At 37.7% G+C, this 24,992-nt stretch overlaps 7 protein-coding genes across 7 annotated transcripts; 3 read left to right on the top strand and 4 right to left on the bottom strand.

Annotated features, from left to right (window-relative positions):
* Positions 1 to 3,108: 3,108 nt before the first annotated feature.
* Positions 3,109 to 5,233, bottom strand: CBG10454 (the record flags this gene model as incomplete). The annotated part of the gene is made up of 7 exons (XM_002635751.1): positions 3,109 to 3,372; positions 3,407 to 3,493; positions 4,067 to 4,408; positions 4,450 to 4,744; positions 4,824 to 4,929; positions 4,975 to 5,081; positions 5,136 to 5,233. 7 exons carry the CDS (start codon positions 5,231 to 5,233, stop codon positions 3,109 to 3,111), a joined length of 1,299 nt encoding a protein of 432 aa, XP_002635797.1.
* Positions 5,234 to 6,899: 1,666 nt separating this feature from the next.
* CBG10455 lies at positions 6,900 to 8,082 on the top strand (the record flags this gene model as incomplete). The annotated part of the gene is made up of 6 exons (XM_045236803.1): positions 6,900 to 6,994; positions 7,094 to 7,388; positions 7,436 to 7,581; positions 7,771 to 7,777; positions 7,822 to 7,908; positions 7,954 to 8,082. The coding sequence occupies 6 exons, from the start codon at positions 6,900 to 6,902 to the stop codon at positions 8,080 to 8,082; spliced, it is 759 nt and encodes a 252-aa protein (XP_045094287.1).
* Positions 8,083 to 8,400: 318 nt separating this feature from the next.
* CBG26955 lies at positions 8,401 to 10,331 on the bottom strand (the record flags this gene model as incomplete). Its single annotated transcript, XM_045236802.1, has 3 exons — positions 8,401 to 8,652; positions 9,866 to 10,271; positions 10,321 to 10,331. 3 exons carry the CDS (start codon positions 10,329 to 10,331, stop codon positions 8,401 to 8,403), a joined length of 669 nt encoding a protein of 222 aa, XP_045099041.1.
* Positions 10,332 to 11,457: 1,126 nt separating this feature from the next.
* Positions 11,458 to 14,674, top strand: Cbr-ugt-28 (the record flags this gene model as incomplete). The annotated part of the gene is made up of 6 exons (XM_045236801.1): positions 11,458 to 11,613; positions 11,945 to 12,031; positions 12,072 to 12,173; positions 12,226 to 12,537; positions 13,109 to 13,884; positions 14,491 to 14,674. The coding sequence occupies 6 exons, from the start codon at positions 11,458 to 11,460 to the stop codon at positions 14,672 to 14,674; spliced, it is 1,617 nt and encodes a 538-aa protein (XP_045094288.1).
* Positions 14,675 to 14,878: 204 nt separating this feature from the next.
* On the bottom strand, positions 14,879 to 17,043 carry CBG26956 (the record flags this gene model as incomplete). The annotated part of the gene is made up of 5 exons (XM_045236800.1): positions 14,879 to 15,139; positions 15,185 to 15,716; positions 16,453 to 16,513; positions 16,562 to 16,864; positions 16,911 to 17,043. The coding sequence occupies 5 exons, from the start codon at positions 17,041 to 17,043 to the stop codon at positions 14,879 to 14,881; spliced, it is 1,290 nt and encodes a 429-aa protein (XP_045099042.1).
* Positions 17,044 to 17,510: 467 nt separating this feature from the next.
* On the bottom strand, positions 17,511 to 20,858 carry CBG26957 (the record flags this gene model as incomplete). The annotated part of the gene is made up of 10 exons (XM_045236799.1): positions 17,511 to 17,757; positions 17,805 to 17,924; positions 18,137 to 18,223; positions 18,295 to 18,492; positions 18,544 to 18,771; positions 18,825 to 19,019; positions 19,073 to 19,198; positions 19,249 to 19,419; positions 19,463 to 19,603; positions 20,749 to 20,858. The coding sequence occupies 10 exons, from the start codon at positions 20,856 to 20,858 to the stop codon at positions 17,511 to 17,513; spliced, it is 1,623 nt and encodes a 540-aa protein (XP_045099043.1).
* Positions 20,859 to 21,285: 427 nt separating this feature from the next.
* Positions 21,286 to 24,048, top strand: CBG10459 (the record flags this gene model as incomplete). The annotated part of the gene is made up of 4 exons (XM_002635754.1): positions 21,286 to 21,314; positions 21,381 to 21,414; positions 22,519 to 22,829; positions 22,866 to 24,048. The coding sequence occupies 4 exons, from the start codon at positions 21,286 to 21,288 to the stop codon at positions 24,046 to 24,048; spliced, it is 1,557 nt and encodes a 518-aa protein (XP_002635800.1).
* Between the last annotated feature and the right edge of the window lie 944 nt (positions 24,049 to 24,992).

Raw genomic sequence — 24,992 nt, 5'->3', positions numbered from 1 at the left:
TAACACAATCCGTTGGGGGTATTTTCTAGGACATTCACCATGATGGCCTAACTTTCGTAACACGATTTTGCTAGTCCAATATGATAAATGGTCTAGAACATGCACCAGGTTAATTTTTTTGGCCCATTTCTAGGACACAAAATTCGATGGTCTAGAAAATTCATGTTGAGGAAATTAGGTCACTATGTAAATGGCCTAAAAACAATACGAATGTTTTTTGCTCAGAAAACCCCGAGAAATAAGTTTCAAAAATACTACGACACTCCGGAATACAAAATTTCGATATACTTTCAAAAAACACACACTGATAGTGATAACAGTTTATGATAAAAGAACAGTTCCAATAGGGATATCCGACTTGTCAAAAACGAAGAAATTAATGAAATTCAGTTCACCAAAATGGCATTTAATTCTCAGAACGTTTTTTCGATTCGAGCATTTGGAGAACCAGCAGTTTCCGTCTATTTGAATTTTGGGCGGTCCCTATAATGTTTCGAGTTTTTCGGAACTTAAAAATTTTTTAGAATAGGCATCGAACTCCAGAAATTTTGAAGACTTGGTGTAGATCTGAAATATTAAAATTCTTATCCAAATTTTGGAGAAAAAAACTCACATTTTTCAAAAAGTTCAAATCTGCGGCTGATAAAGATTTGAAGCAAATTTTGAGCCTTGAGAAATGTACCAAATGGGCCAAATGAACTGAAATTTCCTGAGGTCTCCAATACAATTCGTCGGCACTTTTCCATTGGATAGTCTCCACAATTTTTGACATTTCCAGTTGGAAACTGGAGGAAATATAGATTTTCCGCAGGTCCTTCGAATTCAGGTTCGGTAAAATTGACATAACTTGGTTTTCATCACAATTCAGAAATGTTACGCTTTCCGTTTTAATATTTGCAGATTCTAAATAAATTTTGAAAATTCCAGAAAATTCTATAGCACATAATTTTTGAAGAGAGTTTATATTTAGTGTAAAATAGGTTAATTTCGACTTTTGAAATCTCAAAACTTGTACCAAATCTCTAATTGCTGAATCCGAAGAGTTTTGTTTAATCAAAACCGATCCTTCTTCTTCTGAATGAAACGATAAATCAACTTGATTTTCGTGAACAGTAAAATCAATTCCACAGAATTTGGCAACCGGCAAAAATTTCACGTTTTTGGGGTCGTCAATAAAATTTCGAAATCTTCGACAAACTTTGCGTAGTATCAATCTATAAAATTACTCTTAAAAGTATTTCCCGCCAAAATACTCACATATTCTTAAAGTCGAAATTTTCGAAGATTTTTAACAAAACTTGATTAGGTAACAAGTCCATGTATGAAAATTGAGAGGAAGAAAAAAAAAGAGTTGGCAATGGGAAATTTCCAATGTTTACACAGTTTAGTTGTCTGCGTCTCTTGATTGTTGATGTCATCAAAAATTTTGTTGAGAATAAGAAACACTGAAATCTGAAATTCCGAAACACAGTTACGGTCAATAAGATACCGTAAAACCTGTGTTAGAAGGGCCGGCCTTTCTATTGTTCCAAGGTACCTCCGGAGGGCCCTTCAACTAGAGGGGTCCATCTATTTTCCGGTCAGTTTTTTCGAAATTTTGTATCGAAAAATTCAACGAAGTTTCGTTCAAAATTCATGAAAATCTGCCAATTTCACCAAAATTTAGCAAGATTTCCATCGAAAAATAAAATTTCAACACGTTTATATTAAATTGTGGAGTTCCCGGAATATCTTCCACAGGAAAAGTACGGAAATTTTCTGATTTCAAAACACATTTTGGAGGGGGTCCTTCTATTACAGGGGGCCCTTCTATTTTTCCAAGCCCCTCTCGTAGGGCCCTTCTATTAGAGGGGCCTTTCTATTAAGGGTGCCCTTCTAATACAGGTTTTACAGTGTACAAAAACGTTTTTCAGTTGATTTTCGGCCGTCTTGAAAATTTTCAAAAAGCTGGAGCTCGGTTTTCAAGTTTCCGATCGCTTCGAAAATTTCTTGAAAACTTTGCGTTCACAGAGCTTTTCGAAATCTTTTAGTTTTTCTGATATTTACTGATTTGTGTTTTCCCCATTTCAATACAAAAATGGTACAAAAAGGGTGTCCTTCAAAAACCGGCAAATAGCTGAAAAACTCGTAGTTTTAAAGTTTTTATGCATGCAAAGTTCTCAATCTAGGCCTGTTTTACACCTACAAAAGTTTTCAAAGCGACCCAACATTCCGCAGACTCCTGAAAACGGACAAAAGCAACTGAAAAACATGTTTTTCGCATATCTTATTGGCCGGTACTGTATGCTCCATTATCTCTAGGAAGCTCGATTTTTTGAATTTCAAAAGTTATCTGAAATCCATAAACTTTGAAAGGGAAAACGTACGGTTCCTGGGATCGCAACAAAATCCTAAGCGTCTACAATTACAAAAAAGGTAATTTTATAACGGGAATTCCACACTTCGAGGTAAAGTTCGATTTTTCGAGAGTATTTTTTTCCACTGTTTTTCTCTTCTTCTGTTTCTTATTACAGATAAATTCTTCGCTCAAGAACCAATTTCCTGTCACTTCTCATTGATCGATTTTTCAATTAATTTAAAACTCGAATTTTCAATAAATTCGAAAAAAAATATGTGAAACCAGCAAGCTGGTGCGGCTTCGGCGCGATTTAACCGAGTTTTTCACTGGTTGGTCGCTCCGCTCCTTGTTTTTTCTCAAAGTGTCACGTAAATTCATATTTATTTTTCAAGTTTTTCAAAAGCGGACAGAGTGACATCGGGACCAACAGACGGGTGTAGCGTTTTATATATAAGGATGATCTTTGAAGAAGAATATACGTGGATATTGAATTCCAATTTTGAGAGGGACTCACAATGTTCAGGAGGATAGAAGAGGTGATTTTTAAAAAAAACTCAACCTTTTGGAAGACTAAATGTTTCAGCAAGAATACCTCGGTGTATATCAGATGATTAGGCTTCAATAATTCGTTGAATTTTCAGATTCAATTTTTTAAAAGTGGCAACTTTTTTCGGGAAACTATGGGTCAACAAAAATCAAAAAAGGATTTATAAAAATCAATAATTTTCATTAAAATTCCAAAATCATTTAATTTTTATTCTTCTGATCTTCTACAATTTGCTCCCAGCTATTCCAGGAATCGAAATTCTTGTCTCTCTTTCATAATCCGGCAATTTTTTTGTAGCACCCAAATGATTCTTGAAAAAATGGATATGCTTTTCCCATGCAGTTTCTTGCACTTTTCCATGTGTACATGTGTCTCCACCAAATGCCAAATTGACATTTAAGAATTTGTTGTACCCAAAATAATGATGTGGGATGTATGGAATAACCATCACGTGACCAGAATTCACGAATTCAATCTGAATAGTCTGCTGAAGCGCGTTTGGTAATGAATGAGATTCTTACTTCCACTTTATGCCCTGTTTTGAGAAGATTGTCTCGAATATAAGTCCCATTCGTTACACCATCAACAAGCCAATCGTCTATTGAGGACTGTAATATTTTTTTGGTTTTTAAAATCAAGAAGGGTGGATATGAAAAAATAATATTCCCGATTTCATGTTTGGTACCGGTCAATAAGATATACAAAAACGTATTTTTCAGTTGATTTTGATCATTTTCAGGAGTCTGCGGAGTCAAGTGATGGATCGCTTTGAAAACTTTTGTAGATGTAAACAGACTTAGATTGAGAACTTTGCATTCACAGCAAAACTTTTAAATTACTAGATTTTCAGCTTTTTGCCAATTTTTTACAAATCACTCAATTTGTACCATATTTGTAATGAAATAGTGAAAATACAAATCAGTAAATAGATAAAAAGGGGTGTCTTTTAAAAATCAGCAAGTAGCCGAAAACTAGGAGTTTTCGAAACATTCTGTAAATGAAAAGTTTTTGATCTGGTTTGTTTTACACCCTTCAAAATTTTCAAAGTAATCGGGAACTTGACAGCCGAGTTCCAGACTCTTGAAAACTGGCAAAATCAACTAAAAACAAACGTTTTGTATACCTTACCGACCCGTACTGTATGAAGCGGCAGGATAGCCATGTGCTATGAATATACTCACCAATACTCTGAAAGGAATATTTGTCGATATTTTCTTCCATTTGATGCTAGTTGCCGGTCTCAACCTTCCTATTAGATCAGAAAATATCGCTTTCTGTTTGACAACTCCATTTTCAGTAACTGTCAACGACGAATCCAAAGTTTCGCATTCTATCGGTCTCCCATTTTCTCTTATATACCCTTTCTCTCTATAAAACGCTCCTGGACCATTTGTAGTTGCCACTGCTTTAAGCTCTGGGTGCTTGGTAGCCAAATGATGAGCAATAGTTCCCGCAAATGAAATTCCATAAAGACCGATTTTGTCGGAACAGTAGGGAAGTGATTGAACGTATTTTATATGCTTCTGAAAAATAGTTTTCGGAAACTCTAGCACAAAGAAATTACTGATAAATATTCAATATTAACGTCTTCGAGCGTTTTCGGAAGTCCAGGCTCATCGAACATCGGGAAACAAAAGCTCAAAAATCCTTCCGATGCAAAAAGCGGTGCGTGAGTTTTACAAAGTCTTCCGCTCAAAACCGGAGTGTCAATAATACATGGAAAGGGTCCAGGACCGGGTGGTTTATAGATAACACCCCAGATTCCACCTTGCTTTACTTCGATTTCAGCTACCAATGGATGATGCCATCGCTTTTTGAGATTGACTTCGTCTAGGAGTTCTTCGGATTCTGAGAGCAATCTGAAACGTTAGTTTTGTTTTTTTACATTATTTGTCCGGAACCAAAACTCACAACCGCATAGCTCAGGCAGTAACAAACCTTAAAGAATAGAAAAACGGCTCTCCTTCGAAATTCTTAATCATATCCCCATATGAAACATCGTCGGTTCTTTCTACAGTCATAAATAGTCCCATTGGGTCAGGTTCTACAACAAAAACAAAATTCAACCTTCTTTCAAAAACTCAGTTACCTAGATAAGTCCCTCTGATTGGCTTGGCAGATGTTAGGTCAATTTTTCCATGATCATCAGACTTTAGGATACAGTATGAGCGAAGTATTCCATTTGACGAGTGTAGCCTGAAATTTTTTTTTGGTTCATGAATCTGCGAAATAGTTAAAAAAAAAACTAACCTTAACTCAAACTTATAGTTCAAGAATGGTGTCAATCCTGAAGCTGAAATTTTCACTTTTTCAGTCAACAAACTATCCACCTTATCCACGTGGATCATTCTGAATGGGACAGTCAGCGTGAAAATGAATGCACCTATGGTGTCTAGTCACAAAAATTCTTATCAGTTGACAGTTAGGGGACATTATGATTATGATTTTTGATGTTCTCACGATTTTTTTTGACTAGACTTTAGGAAACTGAAAAGGGATATACCGTAAAAACTGTAATATAACGCCATCTGTAATAGAAGACCCCCTCTAATACATACAACGCCACCCGTAAAGGGTGCTTACAGGTAGCAAAACACAGTTTTTATGTTTAATCAACAGAGTAGCAGTGGAATCTAGAAGTTTAGTACCATTTTTTCATTTTGGTACCTTGTTAATCAAATAAAAAGCCAATTTTTGTTACCTCGCATCATCCCAGAACACCCCTCAAAAAAATAAAAGCCATGGCGCTATATTACAGTTTTTACGGTATCCTCAGTTTCACACTCTGCCAGTCTTGCGTTAGGTGCTTCTGGAGGTCTTCATTGTGCCGTTTCAACTAGAAAACTATTTAATCTATTTAACTGGAACATTTTGAGCTTGGAAAGTATTGTACTGTACAACAAGGAAGTAAAATTCAAGAATGCAACAATTTTCTTATCAGTGGTTGTAGCATTTCAATAAAATCTAGATGGGCATCTTACAGAAATGGGCAAACAGCTAAAAACTAGGAATTTTCAAAAAAAGCTCCAGACTTCTGAAAATGGTCAAAAGAAACTGAAAAACATGTCCCATAACTTCTAGAATGCTCGATTTTTTGAATATAAAGATTATCATGTAGCCTGCAAATCCAAAAATTGAAAAAAAAACTAAGAAAGTTTCAAAACCCTGAACTGGTCAATCGACAGCCTTTTTTTCAGTATATGAAGTTCTGTGGTTTATAGCTAACACCCCAAATTCCGTACCCTGAAAACCTCTCATGTGTCGGATCACTTTGAAAATTTTGGAGGGTGTAAAGTAGACCTAGGTTAAAAACTTCGCATTTATAGAATTTTTGAAATATCCTAGTTTTTTGGCTGCTTGTCTATTTCTGAAAGATGCCCACCTAGATTTTACTGAAATGTTACAACCACTGATAAGAAAATTGTTGCATTCTTGAATTTTAATTCCTTGTTTTACAACACACTCCAAACCCGAAATGCTCCAGCTGAATAGAGTAAGTAGTTTTCTAGTTGAAACGGCACAATGAAGACCTCCAGAAGCACCTAACACAAGACTGGCAGAGTGTGAAACTGAGGATAACTTTATCTTTTTTCAGTTTCCTAAAGTCTAGTCTAAAAATTGATGAAAACATTAAAAACCTTACTATCTCCTAACGGTCAACTGATAAGAATCTTCATGATTAGACAACATAGGTGCATTTATTTTCACTGTGACTGTCCTATTCAGAATGCTCCACGTGGATAAGGTAGAAAATTTCAGCTTCAGGATTGACACCATTCTTGAACTATAAATTTGAATTGAGGTCAGTTTTTTTTTAAACTATTTCCCAGATTCATGAAAAAAAATTTCAGACTACACTCGTCAAATGGAATACTACGCTCATACTGTATTCTAAAGTCTGATGATCATGGAAACATTGAATTGTCAACTGCCAAGCCAATCAGAGGGACATATATAGGTACCTGAGTTCTTGGAAGAAGCTCTAATCTCGTTTTTGTTGTAGAACCTGACCCAATGGGACTATTCATGACTGTAGAAAGAACCGATGATGTTTCATATGGGGATATGGTTAAGAATTATGAAGCGGAACCGTTTTACTATTCATTGAGGTTGATTTGACTGCTCTAATGTGAAGTATGAGCAACGCAGTCGCCAGCTACCGACCAAAGTGTAAATAAAACAAAAAACCAAAAAAAAAAGCGTTTCAGATTGTTCTCAGAATCCGAAGAACTCCTAGACGAAGTCAATCTCAAAAAGCGATGGCATCATCCATTGGTAGCTGAAATCGAAGTAAAGCAAGGTGGAATCTGGGGTGTTATCTATAAACCACCCGGTCCTGGACCCTTTCCATGTATTATTGACACTCCGGTTGTAGATGGAAGACTTTGTAAAACTCACGCACCGCTTTCTGCATCGGAAGGATTTTTGAGCTTTTGTTTCCCGATGTTAGATGAGCCTAGACTTCCGAAAACGCTCGAAGACGTTGATATTGAATATTTATCAGTAACTGCTACCTTATGAGCTGAAACTTTTGAAATCTGTATTTTCAGAAGCATATAAAATACGTTCAATCTCTTCCCTACTGTTCCGACAATATTGGTCTTTATGGGATTTCATTTGCAGGACTTATTGCTCATCATTTGGCTACCAAGCACCCAGAGCTTAAAGTAGTGGCAACTACAAATGGTCCAGGAGCGTTTTATAGTGAGAAAGATTAAATGAGAGAAAATGGGAAACCGATCGAGTGTGAAACTATGGATAGGTCGTTGACAATTACGGAAAATGGTGTTCTCAAAAATAAAGCAATATTTTCTGATCTAATAGGAAGGTTGAGACCGGAAACTAGCATCAAATGGGAAAACATATCAACAAATATCCCTTTCAGAGTGTTGGTGAGTTTTTCAATTTGTAAAAAAAACTAAACGCATTTTTTCAGTCCTCAATAGACGATTGGCTTGTTGATGGTGTAACAAATGGGGCTTATATTCGAGACAGTCTTCTCAAAACAGAGCATAAAGTTGAAGTAAGATCTCATTCGTTAGCAAACGCGCTTCATCGAACTATTCAGATTGAATTCGTGAATTCTGGTCACGTGACGGTTATTCCGTACAATCCACACCACAATTTTGGATTCAACAAATTTGTAAATGTCAATTTGGGCTTCGGCGGAGAGACAAGTACACACGGAAAAGTGTAGGGAACGGCATGGGAGAATCATATCAAGTTTTTCAAAAAGCATTTGGGAACTCCGAAAAGTTTGCCGGAATATGAACGAGACACTATGATTTCGATTCCTGGAAGAGTTGGGAGCAAGTTGTAGATAGAATCTCGGGGCATCTTATTGATATCTTTCACAGGAAGCGAGAAAAACGGGGTCAAAGCTGGGGCTCATTTATTAAAGGTTTTCAGCTTTATAAATAATATTCAATTTTCTGCTATTCAAACCTAAGATCAAAAGTATCAGAAAAAATAAGTTTTATAGTAAACTTTTAAAAATTACAACTTCAAAGAATCACTAAAAAATTCGATCAATCAGAACGAGATCCTTCACATCGACCATTTTCCCGCTCATTCGATTCTTCTCCAGTTTCCACACCAATTTTTTTGAACTATTCGCCACAACTATATACTTCCGGAGGTCCGACTCTTTGACTCGGCCAACACACGTTTTACCCCAATCCGTAAGGTCCAAGTTAGATGATGTCTTTATTTCAATGCTGGGAGTTTTGGAGGATGTGTTGAAAGCGCTCATTTTGGAGAAGATGAGCTGAAAATGACTTTACTAGATTCTCTTTGGTTTTATAAATTTTCTAGGATATGACCTGAATTCCAAGCTTCTAGGACATGGTCTGAATTTTTGCATTTCTAAGACAAGACCTACATTTTTGGAGTTTCTAGGGCATGACCTTGTTTTTTGAATTTTACGTCAGGATCTAATTATTCGGATTTTCTAGTTAGTGCTAGTTTTTTGGGGTTTCTAGGTTGTTACTTAAATTTATGGATTTTCTAAGCCATGACCTAATTTGTATGATTTCATGAATTTTAGGATTTTTAGGATCTAGGTTATGACCTTATTTATTGTAGTTCCAGCTCATGACCTAATTTTTCGGGTTTTCGAGGTCACGACCTCATTTTTTGGATTTTCTATGTCATGACTTATTTTTTTGAATTTTTCTAGGTCACGACCTAAATGTTGGGGTTTCTAGACCAAAACCTAATTTTTGGGTTTTTTAGGTCATGATCTGAGTTTTGTGGTTTTCTAGGTCATGACCTAATTTTTCAGGGTTTCTAGGCCATGACCTAATTTTAATGATTTTAATGATTTTTAGGATTTTCAGGATCATGACTTAATTTTTTGAATTTTTCTAGGTCACGACCTAAATGTTGGGGTTTCTAGGCCAAGGCCTAAACTTAGGGTTTTCTAGGTCATGACCTAATTTTTCAGAGTTTCTAGGTCATGATCTGAATTTTCGGGTATTCTAGGTCATGACTTTTTTTTTGAATTTTAAGTCAGGATCCTATCATTTGGATTTTCTAGTTAGTGCTAGTTATTTGGATTTCCTATGTCATGACCTAGATTTTGGGGTTTCTAGGTCGTTACTTAAATTTATGGATTTTCTAGGCCATGACCTAATTTTTATGATTTTTAGGATTATTAGTATCTAGGTTACGACCTTATTTTTTGTGTCCTGACCTGAGCTTTATGGTTCCCAGTTCACTACCAAAAATTTTGGATGTTTCGGGCATGGCCGAATTTTTTCAAAAATTTCAAAAATGTAAGTTGTCTATGAAAAAAAGTTACAGATCATAAAATTTGGCCAGCCGAGAAAATCGAAAATTTAAAGACTAAAAGAATATATGACCAGGTCCCTCGTTATAAAAAAATCAATTTTTAGTGAGATTCTGTAACTGAGAAAAATTGACACTGCAAAAACATCCGTAAGAAATTGCAAAAAAAAAATCAACTCAAAATTTTTTACCTGCGCCAAATCCATCAATTCCACTGAACCAATTTGGTCCACATCCACCACCAACCGGGACAAACATTCCAAACGAAGCACTTTGAGAAGTTTGTAAAGAGCCTGAGCACTATTCTCAGTTTCGCATTTCCATTCTAATGATTTGATGTTCAAACCGAATTCCGAATTATTTTTTCGTCGTTCCTGCACTTCTTGAACCACAGACTTTACGATAGTGTCCGGGTCGCATTTGAGATGAAATTCGAGATTGTGGATGATTTTTTCAGAATTCAGCAAATTGAAAATATGCTCGTGGGTTTGATTAAGAGGTGTTAGCGTTTGATGGGTCCTTGAATCGTCGGGTTTAGTGATTGAAATATTGGCGTTGCGCGCATTTTTGTTAATGTGGATGTTGAGAGTACATCGGCTGGAAAATTTGGAGATTTTGAAAAAATGGAATAGAATAGACAACTTACTTATTGCTCATTATAACAGAAGGAAGAAGAGACGGCAAAAGTAAAGTGTCCAAATGGAAAATGTGGGAAATAATATGAGCAGAATTGGAATTGAGGGAATATAAGAGAAAGAGAGCCAAACGAGGTGAGCATATAATCACAGGGAAGGTGAGGCACCTTGGATACGAATATGGCGAGAAGATAATAATGTGTTTTGGTGAGAGGCATCACATTTAGGTAAGCATTGTTTTCGAAAACTGGGAATTGAAAAAAATGTCGAACCATTACCATTCATTGGCCAACATGCTACTCCGGGTCCCATCTATGTTGGAAAATGACCCGCGGTCCGGGCCGGGTCGGGCCCGGGATTTGAAATCAAGCCTGTCATCTCAGCCTAACCACCCCATAAGGTCCCTTCTTCCAATTTCCAATTGTTTCCTTTTTCCCCTGCTTCCTAATGAGTGCAGGTGGTTTGTAGACTAATCCGTACCTGGTTGGTTAATCCCTTTTTGTATCCAGTGGAAAAAGGCACAACAAGGATTGAGATCTAATTTGGATTATATCTCGTTCGTGGGGAATTGAATAAGTTTTGGAATGGAAAAATTCGGTTTTCCATATCTCAGAATTTCAAAATTTCAGAATTTCAGAATCTCATCATCTCAGAATTTCAGAATCTCTGTAATTTTAAAATTACAAAATATCAGAATCAAAATCTTGGAATCTCAGAACTTCAGAAACACAGCATCTCAAAATCTCAGAATTTTAGAACTTTAGAACCTTAGACTTCCCGAATCTCAAAATCTCAAAAACTCAAAATTGTAAATTTTCAGAATTCCGGGATTATAGAATCTCAGCATCTTTAAATTTCAGAACCTCTGAATCTCAAAATTTGGGACATCCGGATACACAGACCCACAGAAAGCTTATTTTTCTTTCATCGTCTATTTCTCTACCATCTTCTTCTCTCTCACACATGTGAAATTTTTTGTGGTTTATGATCACAAAAAGGAGGGTCTCCCCGCCGTTGTCCGTCTCGTTGCCAAACGTTGTGTAATTCCGCTGTCTATATAAATAGAGATAAGAGAATCAGACGAAAAAAGTAAAAAATACAGAGTACATTTTATTTTCTTACCTTTATTTCATTTTGTCTTACAAAAAATGATTTCTCTACAACACATTTTTTCTATATTGTTCATTTTTCCTATTGCTGTATCTTCGCTAAACATTTTGGTTTATTCTCCAGCTTTCGCTGGAAGTCATAGTAATTTTTTGGGAAAAATCGCGGACACTTTGACAGAGAAGGGACATAATGTGGTGAGTTATTTGGACCCTAAACTTTTTTTCTCAAAATTCGGAATTTTTTTTAGCCAAACACAATAAAATTATTTTTGATTTTTTTCAGATTTCAACCATATTTTTCAAAAAGTCGAATTTCTTAAAGAGAGTACAATTCGAATTTTTGAATTCATGAAATTTTGAAGTTTTGAATTGGAAATGCTTGATGACTCTCGGTTTTTTTAATTCCCAGGCTATAAGAAATTTAAAAAATTGTAAAAAAATATTCTAAATTCATAAATTCGAAAAAAAAATTAAATAATTTTTATGAATATATGAAGTATTTCGATCTAGAATCTATGATTTTCAGACATTTCTGGTGCCAGTGGTGATGATTGGAAAACGAGACGAGTGTGTGAATGGAGTCAAATTGACTAAGGATGTGGTTGTTGTGGAGGTAAGGTATACATTTGGATTTTGTATGGTGTTTTTTTCAGGCCGGCCCAGAAACCTTATCCCAACAAAGTGGTGATATTAACAATGACGAGAATTTGAAAGCGTTTTGGAAAGCACACATGGACTCGTCAAATGCGAGATCGGTATTCGGGAGATGTTCAACAATTCAAAGTTTCATTTTTTTTAATTTTTCAGAGCACTACATGGTTCAATATTGCTATGAAGTTCGCTTGCCGACATTTTCACAGTCAACGCGATGTTTTTGAGCAAATGAAGGCCAAGAACTTCGATGTCGCGATTCTGGAGCCAATTTCCGTTTGTGGACTTGGATATATGAAAGCGTTGGGAATTGAGAAAACGGTTCTGGCTTCTTCGTTTACGTTTTTCGATGTGGTCCTACCGTATACTGGAGAAGAGTTGGATTATAGTTCTACTCCTGGTGCGTTTGGATCGTTTGGAGAGAAAATGACCATGTGGGAGAGATATGAAAATTGGATGGTAAATAAGGTAGGTTGAAATTTGAATTTTGCAATCTAAGAGTTTCAGAATCGAATTTTAGAATTTATGAGTAACTTCTGAATTTCTATTAAATTTCTGACTTTTTAGAGTTTCTGAATTTCTGAATGTCTGAATATCAGAATCTAAAATTGTCAGAATCTCAGAATCTCAGAATCTCAGAATCTCAGAATCTCAGAATCTCAGAATCTCAGAATCTCAGAATCTCTAAATGTCTGAATTTCAGTATCTCAGAATCTGAGAATCTCAGAATCTCAGAATCTTAGAATCTTAGAATCTGAGAATCTGAGAATCAGAGAATCAGAGAATCAGAGAATCTGAGAATCTCAGGATCTCAGAATCTCAGAATCTCAGAATCCAAGAATCCATGAATCAGAGAGTCCGAAATTTTAAGAATTTGAAAATCCTAGTAACTCAGAATTGGAATATTAGAATTTCCAAATTCAAGAATTTTTGGATTCCTGAATTTTTGAAATTTCTCTACTTCTGAAATTTCAAATTTAAAAATCTGAGAATCCGAGATTCCCATAATCTCAAAACCTCTAAACATCCAAATTTCCAGGAAGTAAACATGGCCCAAGAGGACATGTATGAAGGAGAAATGGAAGCGTATCGTGAATTATCCGGAAAAACCCTGCCAGACTGGAGGGAACTTCTACCCTCTGCGTCTCTATTCTTCGTTAATTCTAACTCATTCCTGGATTTTCCACGCCAAGTCCTCCAAAAAACCATTCCGATCGGAGGCATCACAATGAATCAAAAATGGATCAAAGAACAAAAGCTATCCGAAGATTGGGAGAAAATTCTGGAACAGCGACCTCATACTATTCTTATCTCTTTTGGCTCAATGATCAAAAGTATGTACATGCCAAAGGAATGGAGAAACGGACTCCTCGAAACAGTTCGATCCATGCCAAATGTGACATTCATTTGGAAATATGAATCAGACGACGTCGCCTTTGCTTCAGGGCTTTCAAATCTTCATTTTTCAAAATGGGTTCCTCAAACAGCGCTTCTCAATGATCCACGACTCTCTGCTTTCGTGAGCCATGGAGGAGTCGGAAGTGCTCTAGAACTTGCTTACAGTGGAAAACCAACAATTATGATTCCAATTTTTGCGGATCAAATTCGAAATGCAAATATGCTCGCCCGACACCAAGGAGTCATACATTTGAACAAGAATGACATGGAAAACTTCAGAAAGACCCAGAAGGCGTTTAACGATATTTTGTACGAGGAGAGTTATACGAGGAATGCAAGAAAGCTGGCTGATGTTTTGGCGACGCAGCCGTATAGCCCAAAAGATAATGTGATCAAGTATACGGAGTTTGTGGGAAAGTGAGTTGGTTCTTGAGCAATTTTCATATACTTGAAGCCGCTAGAGGCCCTCGAGGTACCTGGGTAGTTATTCCGTAACCTGGAAATGTCTTAACCGACCCAGAACCGTTAAAATATTGAATTCCTTTTCAAGACAGAAAATGAAACTTTTCAAAAAAAGTGTTTTCTCCAAAAACCAAAAGGGGATAGATTTATGGTCAGTACTGTTAAACGACATTTCATATTTGAGCTCAATTATGTCGGTTCTTTATCAAGCTATCAAAAGGAAATCAGCTGATAATTTGTTTATCATATATCACAAACATTTTACCAGTTGACATATTTTTGATATCTTTCACAGGAAATGAGATAATTGAGCTCAAACCTGGCAGCGTGGCTTCAAATTTCAACCGAGTCCCCAGTCGGTCCGAGACGATCCACACACTTCTAGCTTTAACCCTATTTATCTCTTTAACCCTATTTATCACTGATAAAATGCTTATCATAATATCAAAAACATTTTGTCAGTTGACAACTTTTCAATATCTTTGACAAATAATGAGATAAATTGGGTCAAAGTTGGGGTCTTTTGCATCTCTCACACAAAAACCCTGTTTTTTTTTCCAGACATGGCCCCTTCCCGGCTATGGAACCTCACGGACGTCATTTGAACTACTTCCAAAGGCATTTCCTGGATATTTATGCCGTTTTCGCACTGTTCTACACTACGATAGCCGTCATAGTAGCAGCTGTGGTATGGTGCATCTACCGAAAATGTGTGAAATGCTTGAAAGTAGAGAAAATCGAGTAGTGATCTAGTTTTTTGTAAAAATAAAAACTTTGTAAAAAAACATTTTTACCTGTTTGAATTTCAAAAACCCGTATACAAAACAAAAATAAAATGAGCAATCTAAAGAACAAAAAAGAAAACAAAGATCGTAAAAATTGAAAGAACCCGTAAAAAAAACAGAACAAAGTGTTCTACAGCTGAAAAAAGTAACAAAAAAAACAGAATCTAATCGAAAAAGATGGATAAATCATCAGCCTTATCAACAACATCCCTTGGGGCATATTTCCCTCGAAGGCGGTTAGGCTCAAATCGAAAAACAGCTAGTTGTTCGGGAACCCGTGTGGGTCTGGTGAACATCAATATCCCGTTTTGCATTTTGACCTTCAACCCGTTTTGATCGGCAAATTTCTTGATCTTGGACGGCGCAATAGTCTTAATATCAAATCTTGGAAGCACATCTATCTTTGGCTCTTTGTTCTTGAACTTCTGGAAAATATTTACTTGACGTGTATTACATATATTCAAACCCACTGTTTCCAAACTAATAATCTCATAATTGCTTGCAGAGCTGAGAGTTACTTTGAAGTCGTCCATAGCCAAAAAATAATCTTCGTTGGCATCTGCCGGCACCATAGGGACAATCTCAAGGGCTTCCAGATTCTTCCATTGTTCCAGATCTTGGAGGTCGCAGATGAATACACCCGGGAACTTCTCATTCTCCACTTTCACTGACTTCAAAACTTGGGGGTTGAACTTCTTCAAGAGCTCCATGAACAGCACGGCACCTGTGCTGGAGCATTTGTAGACGAACCGGGCGGCGGGAATCTGAGATCCTTCATTCTGCAAGCTATCGACGATGGTATTTGTGATGGAGTCGGCTAGCTGGCAAAGATGACCATCGCACATAAAGACAAACTCTTCGATTACTTCGACTTGTCTCAATCGTTGGAGGATAGCTCCAAAATCCAGAGCAGGCACTTCCAATTGCTCGATGCCATTAAAGGTCAAAATAACAGTTGAGTCTCTGATGACGATTGTGGCTATTGGCGAGTTGTGGATGACCCTGAAAAATCAAGGTTCAAAAATAGAAAAATTGCCATAGAAATCCCTTCTAACTTATAGCTTTGAGCAAGAGCTCCATGAACAAACATTTTTCATCCCAAAGCCAATCTTGATTCAGAAGACACAAAAACTGGTTGAGTTTCAAAAAACTTATACAACGTTTTGTTGGAAATCCAGCCACTTTTAACAAAAAAGTTTTCGATTATTGGACAAGTTTGAGCAAAGTTAGGAACAAAAATATAGAGTGACACTCACTAATGCTCGCCACTATGTATTTCGTATGTATTTCGCTCACGAGTTCAACACCCAAAAGGGCTTCTTCTGGCTAAATATCGAGGAAAATTGGTTTTTGGTGACTCGCCACCTTTTATATAAAATATGGTCCATATCCTAAAATTCCATTCCAATGGAAATTTCGCAATCCCTTTGATTCAATAGAGCGCATTTGCAAGCGTCCTACCACCAGTCCTCTGCATAACAATCTCGTCGTCGATCTGACTAGTAAATCCCGAGAGACACCTCCAAACACCTGCCCCCTGTCCACCATGTATAAACAGAACACGCCCACTCATATGACACTCTCACACATACACTATCCTCCTCTCTCACCCCTCCTCTTTCATATTGTCATGTGCTTTTCTGGTATATTCAATTCTAGGCTGTACGCTCTTGCTCATTCTCCTCAAATCTCATTCATTATTGAATTTCCCCATGTCATGTGGAAGCCTAGAACTTACATTTCCTCCATTCTGTTTTCGACAGCTTCCTCTTCCTGTTCTTGTGCTTCTGGTTTCACTTCTGAAAATCGATTTTTGTTTTTAACACGATCTATTCTTATTATCTTACCTTCCATCACATCATCCATCTCTACATCATCAACTAGGACCCGCTCTTCTGATTCTGGTACCCCATCGTCCATCTGGAAATATCCATCTCCTTCCTTCTTAGCTTCCTCCACTGGTTCTGGTACCATAACAGCTTCTTCTCGAGCGCTGACGCCTTCTCTTTGTGCATTCTCTTGTCCCAAGGCCTCTTCTACCGAATCGTCTGTCATTCTTTTTGGTAAAGCGTAGAAGAAGTCAGCAGGATCTTCAATATCTTGAGGGTCCATTTCTTGAGCAAGGGCATTCAATGCCTCCGAAGATTGATCTGAAATTTCACACTTCTCAAAATCCTCTTTGAATGTTGAGCTTACCATTCCTGCTAGCCGATTGTTCCTTATGCTCCACAACACCTCTTGTAACTCCTTCCTCACTCACATCCTCATTAGAAATCCGATCAACTTGGTCCTTAGCATCTGGATGAGCGAATCCGAGAAGCTTGGTCATTCCTTTTAGATTTTGTTCTAGCTCGTCCTCTCCACAACCAATTGCTCCGTTTCCAAAACTTATAACTTGAAGAGAATGTGATTCTTCACCTACGACTAGCGAATTAGGTGGTGTTGGAGCTATGAAGTTTTCACAAATGACGGCTTCAATAGAATCTGGTTGATTTTGAACTTCATCAACGGGGACTGAATTAGTTGGTACTTCATTAACCATTAGCATTCCTAGATTTTGTGACTTTTTGACGACGTGGGATTCAGTCGAGGTAGAAGCTTCTGGGTGGGGATAGGAGTTGAAAATTGCTTGATAGGGCTGGACTAATCCCGCTGCAAGGAACGGTGTAGCTCCAAACTTAACAAATGCATATGAAGGATCTGATCCAATAGAAGATAAAAAGTTTTGGTGGCTTTCATGATCCTCGGCGACTTTTCGAGCAATTGGTTTCATTATTGGCGTTGGTGCTTGTTGCCCTAGTGACGCTTCATCCTCAAGTTCCTCATGTCCTCCTCATCCATCCATTCCATGTCTTCAACTTGCTCATCCGCCTTTTCCTCTAATCCCTTATCTTCTTGTTGTACATTAACCTGATGGCGACCATTCATATTCTGAACGCTTTGACCATAAGCGATAATCTTGAGAAACTCGTGGGTCACCTGAGCTGGCAGTCCGAAATTCCTGATTGGCGTTCCTAGGGTAATTGAACCATTGACGCTAACGCTTGAAAAAAAACCATTAGTTTCTTCACGGAATTCTTAATAACTTACTTTTGACTTTCCAAAAGACTAGCGATTGAAAAATACCCGTTTATCGAGCGGTCACTAATAGGATCTGGCGATGGCTCCGCTATTTGTCTTGCACGCACGCTGTGGTCGTATGGAGGGGTCCTAAAATTCTTTCATATTTTTATGCTAAGAACAGTCTGCTAACCATATCTGTTGGGTGGTTCTCTGTTGCTGGTTCTCACGAGGCTGCAGATGATTTCTAAAACTGTGAGAATAATTTTAGGCGTGACGTTTAAGCTGAGCATCTCTTTAACTTTAAGATTCTCAGATTTTTGGCCCATTACACATTCTTATCAAAATCGTTCAAAACTTACCCAATTTTCTGAGTCATCTCTTCTGTGGAAGTTGGGTATGTATCAATAAAGTGATTGGGCGAATCTTTCACAACTGTAGGTGTTTCTCTGAAAAAAAGAGTGTTTAATGATAGACTGATTTATTCCAGAAATCACAATTGTTAAATTTTAAATCTTACCTCTTGTTTTTTTGACGTCCTTTTGTTTTTTCGAGGTCCTCTTTGTTTTCTCGACGTCCTTTTTTTGAGTCCGGCTTCTGTTGTGGTTCGTCCTCGACGGGTGGTAATTTTTGGATCTGTTGGGACTGAAACCTTTGAGCTTGCTGATCAACGAGACGTTGCGAATTAGCCAGATGTTCAAGCTCTCTCAAACTGTTTCTGGAGAAGAAATTCATGTAATACGTATGCACTTATTGTGTTTATACTCACAGACGTGGATAAGGCGAGTTTCTAATTGCTGGAACGTCGATAGCGTTAATGTGTTCTCCATTTTTCTGCACCATTGCTCCATTGCTCCATGCCCCACGTCTTTTTCTCATGGGAGTTAAAACTGGCGGAATTTCGAAGGTTGACACCTGTTCCGGTGCCAAGCTTCGCGTAGGAATAGCAGCTAGCAATTCAGAAAAAGCCAAGTTTTGAGGTGCTGTACTTCTGTTTCTGAAAAAGAAATTCGTCTAATATAGAGATGCACTTATTGTGTTTATACTCACAAAAACGGAAGTAGCGAATCCAAGTTGCCCGGCAAGGCGCCATTTATATGTTTTCCATTTCTTTGTCCACCGTTTATAGAGGAAATTGGAACTTCCGGGAGTTCTAAGCTTGAAAACTGAGGTTCAATTTTTTGAGCCTGTCGATCAACGAGCGGTTGAGAAGCGGTCATTTGTGGAGTCACTGTACCATTGAGGCTGGAAATGAAAATTATGTCATAGGTGAACATGTATTTTTTCATATTACTCACATATGCCGTAAGAGCAAATGCGCACTTGCATTTATCGGGGGAATCGAAGCTTGTGGTTGTTCAAAATTAGAAACAGCTAAAGTAAGAATGGTTTTAACTGGCGGAGTAACTACTGTACCATTTCTTCTGGAAAATAAAAAATATGTGCTCTAGGTCATGATTTTTTTTGTACTCACAATGGCCAATGAGGAATATTTCCATGATTTATTGGTCCAATGTTCCCGTACCGATTTTGGTCCAGTTGGTTCACGAATTTTGAAACCGGTGAAACTTGAGGAGGGTGTGTCCGCTGTCGGAGGGGATGTTGGAGTAGAGGATTCGGCAAAGTTGATGTGGACGGATTCGGGCTGAAATATTAGTTTCAAAATAGTTGTAGCAAAATCAATTTACTAGACTGATCGCTTTTCTACTAACAGAGCTACGCGGTCACATCTTTTGTCTGTGAATAACGTTAAACAACTTATGTACATGTGTCCATAATGGAAGCCATTCAAATCGGTTCCATTTGCAGGGGGAGGCATTTCAGGAACTCTGAAAGTAAGTGATTTTCGTAAAGAATAGTTTTTATTGTTCTATTTTCTTGGACCCTTCAACCAGGTGTTACGGAAACTAAATGTGTTGCAAAAATGAGATCAAAATGGCCACCACTATGAAAAGGCCGGATTAATATAGGGATTATGACATTAATTTCGGGGTTTTACGTTTTGTGGAAACTGATACATTTAAAAGTTAGAATTTTGAGCGAGGAACGGTGTATTTTGTAGCTTCCAGCAAAGCTACAATGGCTTAACCTGCGCGGCCATCCGATGTCGTATTTGCAAAAGACACAATGGCCACGCGGTGTGTGGACGCAGCTCACTTTACATCACGTTCAAATGCATACAGTAACCCCAAAAAAACTCCGAAAAGTCTCCTGTCTCGTATTCTTTATCTAGAAAAAATTGCTTAAGACTTGGTTTATAATTTCTGAAACTTTAAATTACTGTACGTACTTTTTCAGATATCTAAAGTTGGCTAATTCAAGTTGTAATGCTCAATGTGGAGGCTAGGAGATAAGTAAGACATAATTCCCCTCGACTGTTCCTGACACCCAGTGCTCCTAGCTACGACGTCTACAAAAAGCAAGACGATTTCAGAATCCCCAATCCTAATCTCAGGGGGGGGGGGGCAGTATGTAGATAAGAGAAAATGCGCAACAGAAGGGGAGGTAGATCAACTAATCTTCTGTTCAAAGAGTTACGGGCTTAGCGCAGGATTGATGTTCTCTCACACTTTTTTCGCAAGTGTTACATGCATATACTTTCAGATTAGACATGTTTGAGGCTGTAGTGTTTGAAGTCAGAAACGTTTCGAAAATGGGAGGAATTAATTGTATTTTGTTTAGAATAAAGGTGATACTTTCACCGTGAGAGTTGTCAACATATAAACAAAGTGACAAGAATATAAACACTTTTAGAGGTAGAATGAGTCAAAAAGAAGCTGGAAAAAATAATCAACTGATTTTGAGCAAGAATTTGAAACAGATGCAAAACTTTGCCTCCCACATGCAAAAAGAATGTTCTCAGCTGTTTTTTTTCGAATAAGTAGCTCAAAAAGTTATTTCAGAGTTTCAAAGTCAGAAAGACAAAAATTATGAAGATGGAATTACGGTAGAGGAATGCTACTTTGCTGCTCACCTTAACAGATTGTTTCTTCTTGTCTGGTCCTCGATAGATGGTGCAGCTTTCAAGATCCTTTGCATTTCATCAGTCGACGTTGGGAATACAGAGGATCCTGGTGAATTCATTCTGTGTTATGTGAGGTAGATTTATTCAGTAGTATAATCTGTAAATTTAATTTTTACGACGTAAAAGTTTAGTATGTAATCTTGAAGTGTGAAGAAGCATAAATCCCATTTCAGGTGTTTAGGCTCCGCAAAGCTACAGTAAGATTTCTGTCTGACTATTAAACAAGTTTCCAACCCCAACATATAAATGTAACCTAGTTTTGAGAAACAAGCTACTTCAGAGGGGGTCACAGTATTTAGGCACGAAATTTGTTTTGGTCCAGTTTCCGAATTCGGAGTTTTCGGTTCAACGTTCAGATCAGGTGACACAGTTTCCTCCAGATACCTAGAATTTCTTGACCCAAACAGCTACCTACCAACGAGACATACAAAAATGTGTTGTTAGCCGATTTCGATCATTTTCAGGAGTCTGGAGCTCGGCTGTCAAATGACCGATAACTCCGCGAATTTCGGATGGTGTGAAACAGATCAAGATTGAAAAATTTTCATTCACAGAATTTTTTGAAAATTCCTAATTTTCAGTTATTTTTCGATGTCTGAAGGACATCCCTTTTTGGTCAGTTTTTGTACGGAAAACGTGTGAACGTTAACCAGGACATAACCCTAACCTTACTGGAAAACGATCAAAAAAATTTAGGTCATTTCCCAAAAGGGTTTAGGCATTTTTAGGCCTCCTCAAATCATAAAAAATAATTTTAGGCCCGACACATAGCGTCGCCCAAGCTGAAATGGAGGCGCGCCGAAGCTCCGTGACAACTAAGCATGGAGAAAAGAGGGCGATCGCGCCTGGAGCATCGATAGGGCTGTTGTGCTCTCTCAGAGTCCGGCGCCCCTCCCAGACGACTCGACGCCCGCCACACTGCTCCCGATGAGCCTCAACGTCGTCGCCGGTCGGGTCGCCAGAAAAAGCGGAGACGGGCAACAGGGGAAAAGTATAGAATAATGAGAGAGTGCAGTTGGGATTTGCATGCTTTTTTGTCTCTAAATCTGAAAATGATATGAAAAATTGGGAAACGCGAGGGGGTGCGAAGAGAGTGTTGGCGCGTATGTACTAGAGGACAGACAGGGGAAAAAAGAACAACAGATGGAAAGATGGAGAGGTGCAAAAATGAATGGAATGTATAAGTTTTGATAGAGACTCTCTATTAGAGAGACGTGAGAGAGAAAAAAGTGAAATCTGGAAAAGTGGGAAAACGGGAAAAAAGTAGGAGCTGGAAAAAGTAGATCTTAAATTTAGGAGCAAGCATACGAGCACTAGGATTAGGAGAAGGTGGAATTCAATTGAATCTCAAAAATTGAGAATCTTAGAATCCCCGTTTCACGATTGGAGAGTCAGAATCTGAGAATCAGAATCTAAGTATCAGAATTTCAGAATTTCAAAATCAGAATTTCAGAATCTCAGAATCTCAGAATCTCAGAATCTTAGAATCTCAGAATTTCAGAATCTCAAAATTTCAGAATCTCAGAATTTCAGAATCTCAGAATCTCAGAATCTCAGAATCTCAGAATCTCAGAATTTCAGAATCTCAGAATCTCAGAATCTCAGAATTTCAGAATTTCAGAATCTCAGTATTTGATTTCCAGAATCAGAATTTAGGATTTCAGAATCTCACAATTAGAAATCTCAGAATCTCACAATCTCATAATCTCATAATCTCAGAATTTCACAATCTCAGAATCTCAGAATCTCAGAATCTCAGAATCTCAGAATCTCATAATCTCAGAATCTCAGAATCTCAGAATCTCAGAATCTCATAATCTCAGAATCTCAGAATCTCAGAATCTCAGAATCTCAGAATTTCAGAATCTCAGAATCTCAGAATCTCAGAATCTCAGAATCTCAGAACCTCAGAATCTCAGAATCTCAGAATCTCAGAATCTCAGAATTTCAGAATCTCAGAATCTCAGAATCTCAGAATTTCAGAATCTCAGAATCTCAGAATCTCAGAATTTCAGAATCTCAGAATCTCAGTATTTGATTTCCAGAATCAGAATTTAGGATTTCAGAATCTCACAATCAGAATCTCAGAATCTCGGAATCTCAGAATCTCAGTATCTCAGAATCTCAGAATTCGATTTCCAGAATCAGAATTTAGGATTGCAGAATTTCAGAGAATTTAGGATTTCAGAATCTCACAATCATAATCTCATAATCTCAGAATTTCACAATCTCAGAATCTCAGAATCTCAGAATCTCAGAATCTCAGAATCTCATAATCTCAGAATCTCAGAATCTCAGAACCTCAGAATCTCAGAATCTCAGAATTTCAGAATCTCAGAATTTCAGAATCTCAGGATCTCAGAATCTCAGAATCTCAAAATCTCAGAATCTCAGAATCTCAGAATCTCAGAATCTCAGAATCTCAGAACCTCAGAATCTCAGAATCTCAGAATTTCAGAATCTCAGAATTTCAGAATCTCAGAATTTCAGAATCTCAGAATCTCAGAATCTCAGAATTTCAGAATCTCAGAATCTCAGAATCTTAGAATCTCAGAATTTCAGAATCTCAGAATTTCAGAATCTCAGAATTTCAGAATCTCAGAATCTCAGAATCTCAGAATTTCAGAATCTCAGAATCTCAGAATCTCAGAATTTCAGAATCTCAGAATCTCAGTATTTGATTTCCAGAATCAGAATTTAGGATTTCAGAATCTCACAATCAGAATCTCAGAATCTCGGAATCTCAGAATCTCAGTATCTCAGAATCTCAGAATTCGATTTCCAGAATCAGAATTTAGGATTGCAGAATTTCAGGTTTTCAGAATCTCAGAATCTCAGAATCTCAGAATCTCAGAACCTCAGAATCTCAGAATCTCAGAATTTCAGAATCTCAGAATTTCAGAATCTCAGGATCTCAGGATCTCAGAATCTCAAAATCTCAGAATCTCAGAATCTCAGAATCTCAGAATCTCAGAATCTCAGAACCTCAGAATCTCAGAATCTCAGAATTTCAGAATCTCAGAATTTCAGAATCTCAGAATTTCAGAATCTCAGAATCTCAGAATTTCAGAATCTCAGAATCTCAGAATCTTAGAATCTCAGAATTTCAGAATCTCAGAATTTCAGAATCTCAGAATTTCAGAATCTCAGAATCTCAGAATCTCAGAATTTCAGAATCTCAGAATCTCAGAATCTCAGAATTTCAGAATCTCAGAATCTCAGTATTTGATTTCCAGAATCAGAATTTAGGATTTCAGAATCTCAGAATCTCAGAATCTCAGAATTTCAGAATCTCAGAATCTCAGAATCTCAGAATTTCAGAATCTCAGAATTCAGTATTTGATTTCCAGAATCAGAATTTAGGATTTCAGAATCTCACAATCAGTATCTCAGAATCTCGGAATCTCAGAATCTCAGTATCTCAGAATCTCAGAATTCGATTTCCAGAATCAGAATTTAGGATTGCAGAATTTCAGGTTTTCAGAATTTCAGAACCTCAGAATCTCCGAACCTAAAATGTCGAATTCGAAATTCTGATGATTCATTGAAAATCTATCTCATTTTTAATTCTAAAAGTGCGTGCTAACAGAACAAGACCCCAATTGTTTCATTTTGTTTCCACCACCCTCCTAATTATAATTTTGCCCCCCCCCCCCCCCCATGGAGCCCTTGTCAAATATTAATTAAATTTGATGACCTCAAAACCTTTGAAAAATTATTTTTGAATTTTAAATTTTATTTATCAGTGTCAGGCTGTGCTGGTCAGTTTTGTAGTATGAGTGGTCCCTCGGGAGGGTACAAAAAGGAGATTAGAAACGGGTACCTTGATGGATAACAAGGGTCGGAGAGGGATAGAGCAGGATTCAAAATGTTCCAGAAGGTCAGAAGGGTTCAGGTTTGAAAACGGACCGATAACCGTGCGGTCGGCGGGCCGGGCAATAATGCTGTAGGCCGAAAATCTGTCTGTCGTTGACCCGTCGTTGGCCCGTTTTCGCCCGCTCGGTTTGGTTATGGGAGTTTTCCCACTTACACAGGTAAAATGCGAACGGACCCGTTACGGACTCTCCGCGTTCGCGTGCGGTTGAGATAGGAATCGTATGCGGACTGTACGCGAACCGTTTCCAGCAAAACACAGCACATTATTGCGGGGTTCTCCGGTATTCTGTCCGTTCGCGACCTCCGTATCCGATCCG

The sequence above is a fragment of the Caenorhabditis briggsae genome (genome assembly GCF_000004555.2).
Source record: "Caenorhabditis briggsae complete genome, chrV, whole genome shotgun sequence".
In the NCBI taxonomy this organism is placed as follows: Eukaryota; Metazoa; Nematoda; class Chromadorea; order Rhabditida; family Rhabditidae; genus Caenorhabditis; species Caenorhabditis briggsae.
Note: the sequence above shows the minus strand (reverse complement) of the source record. Positions and strands in the feature narration are given on the sequence as shown.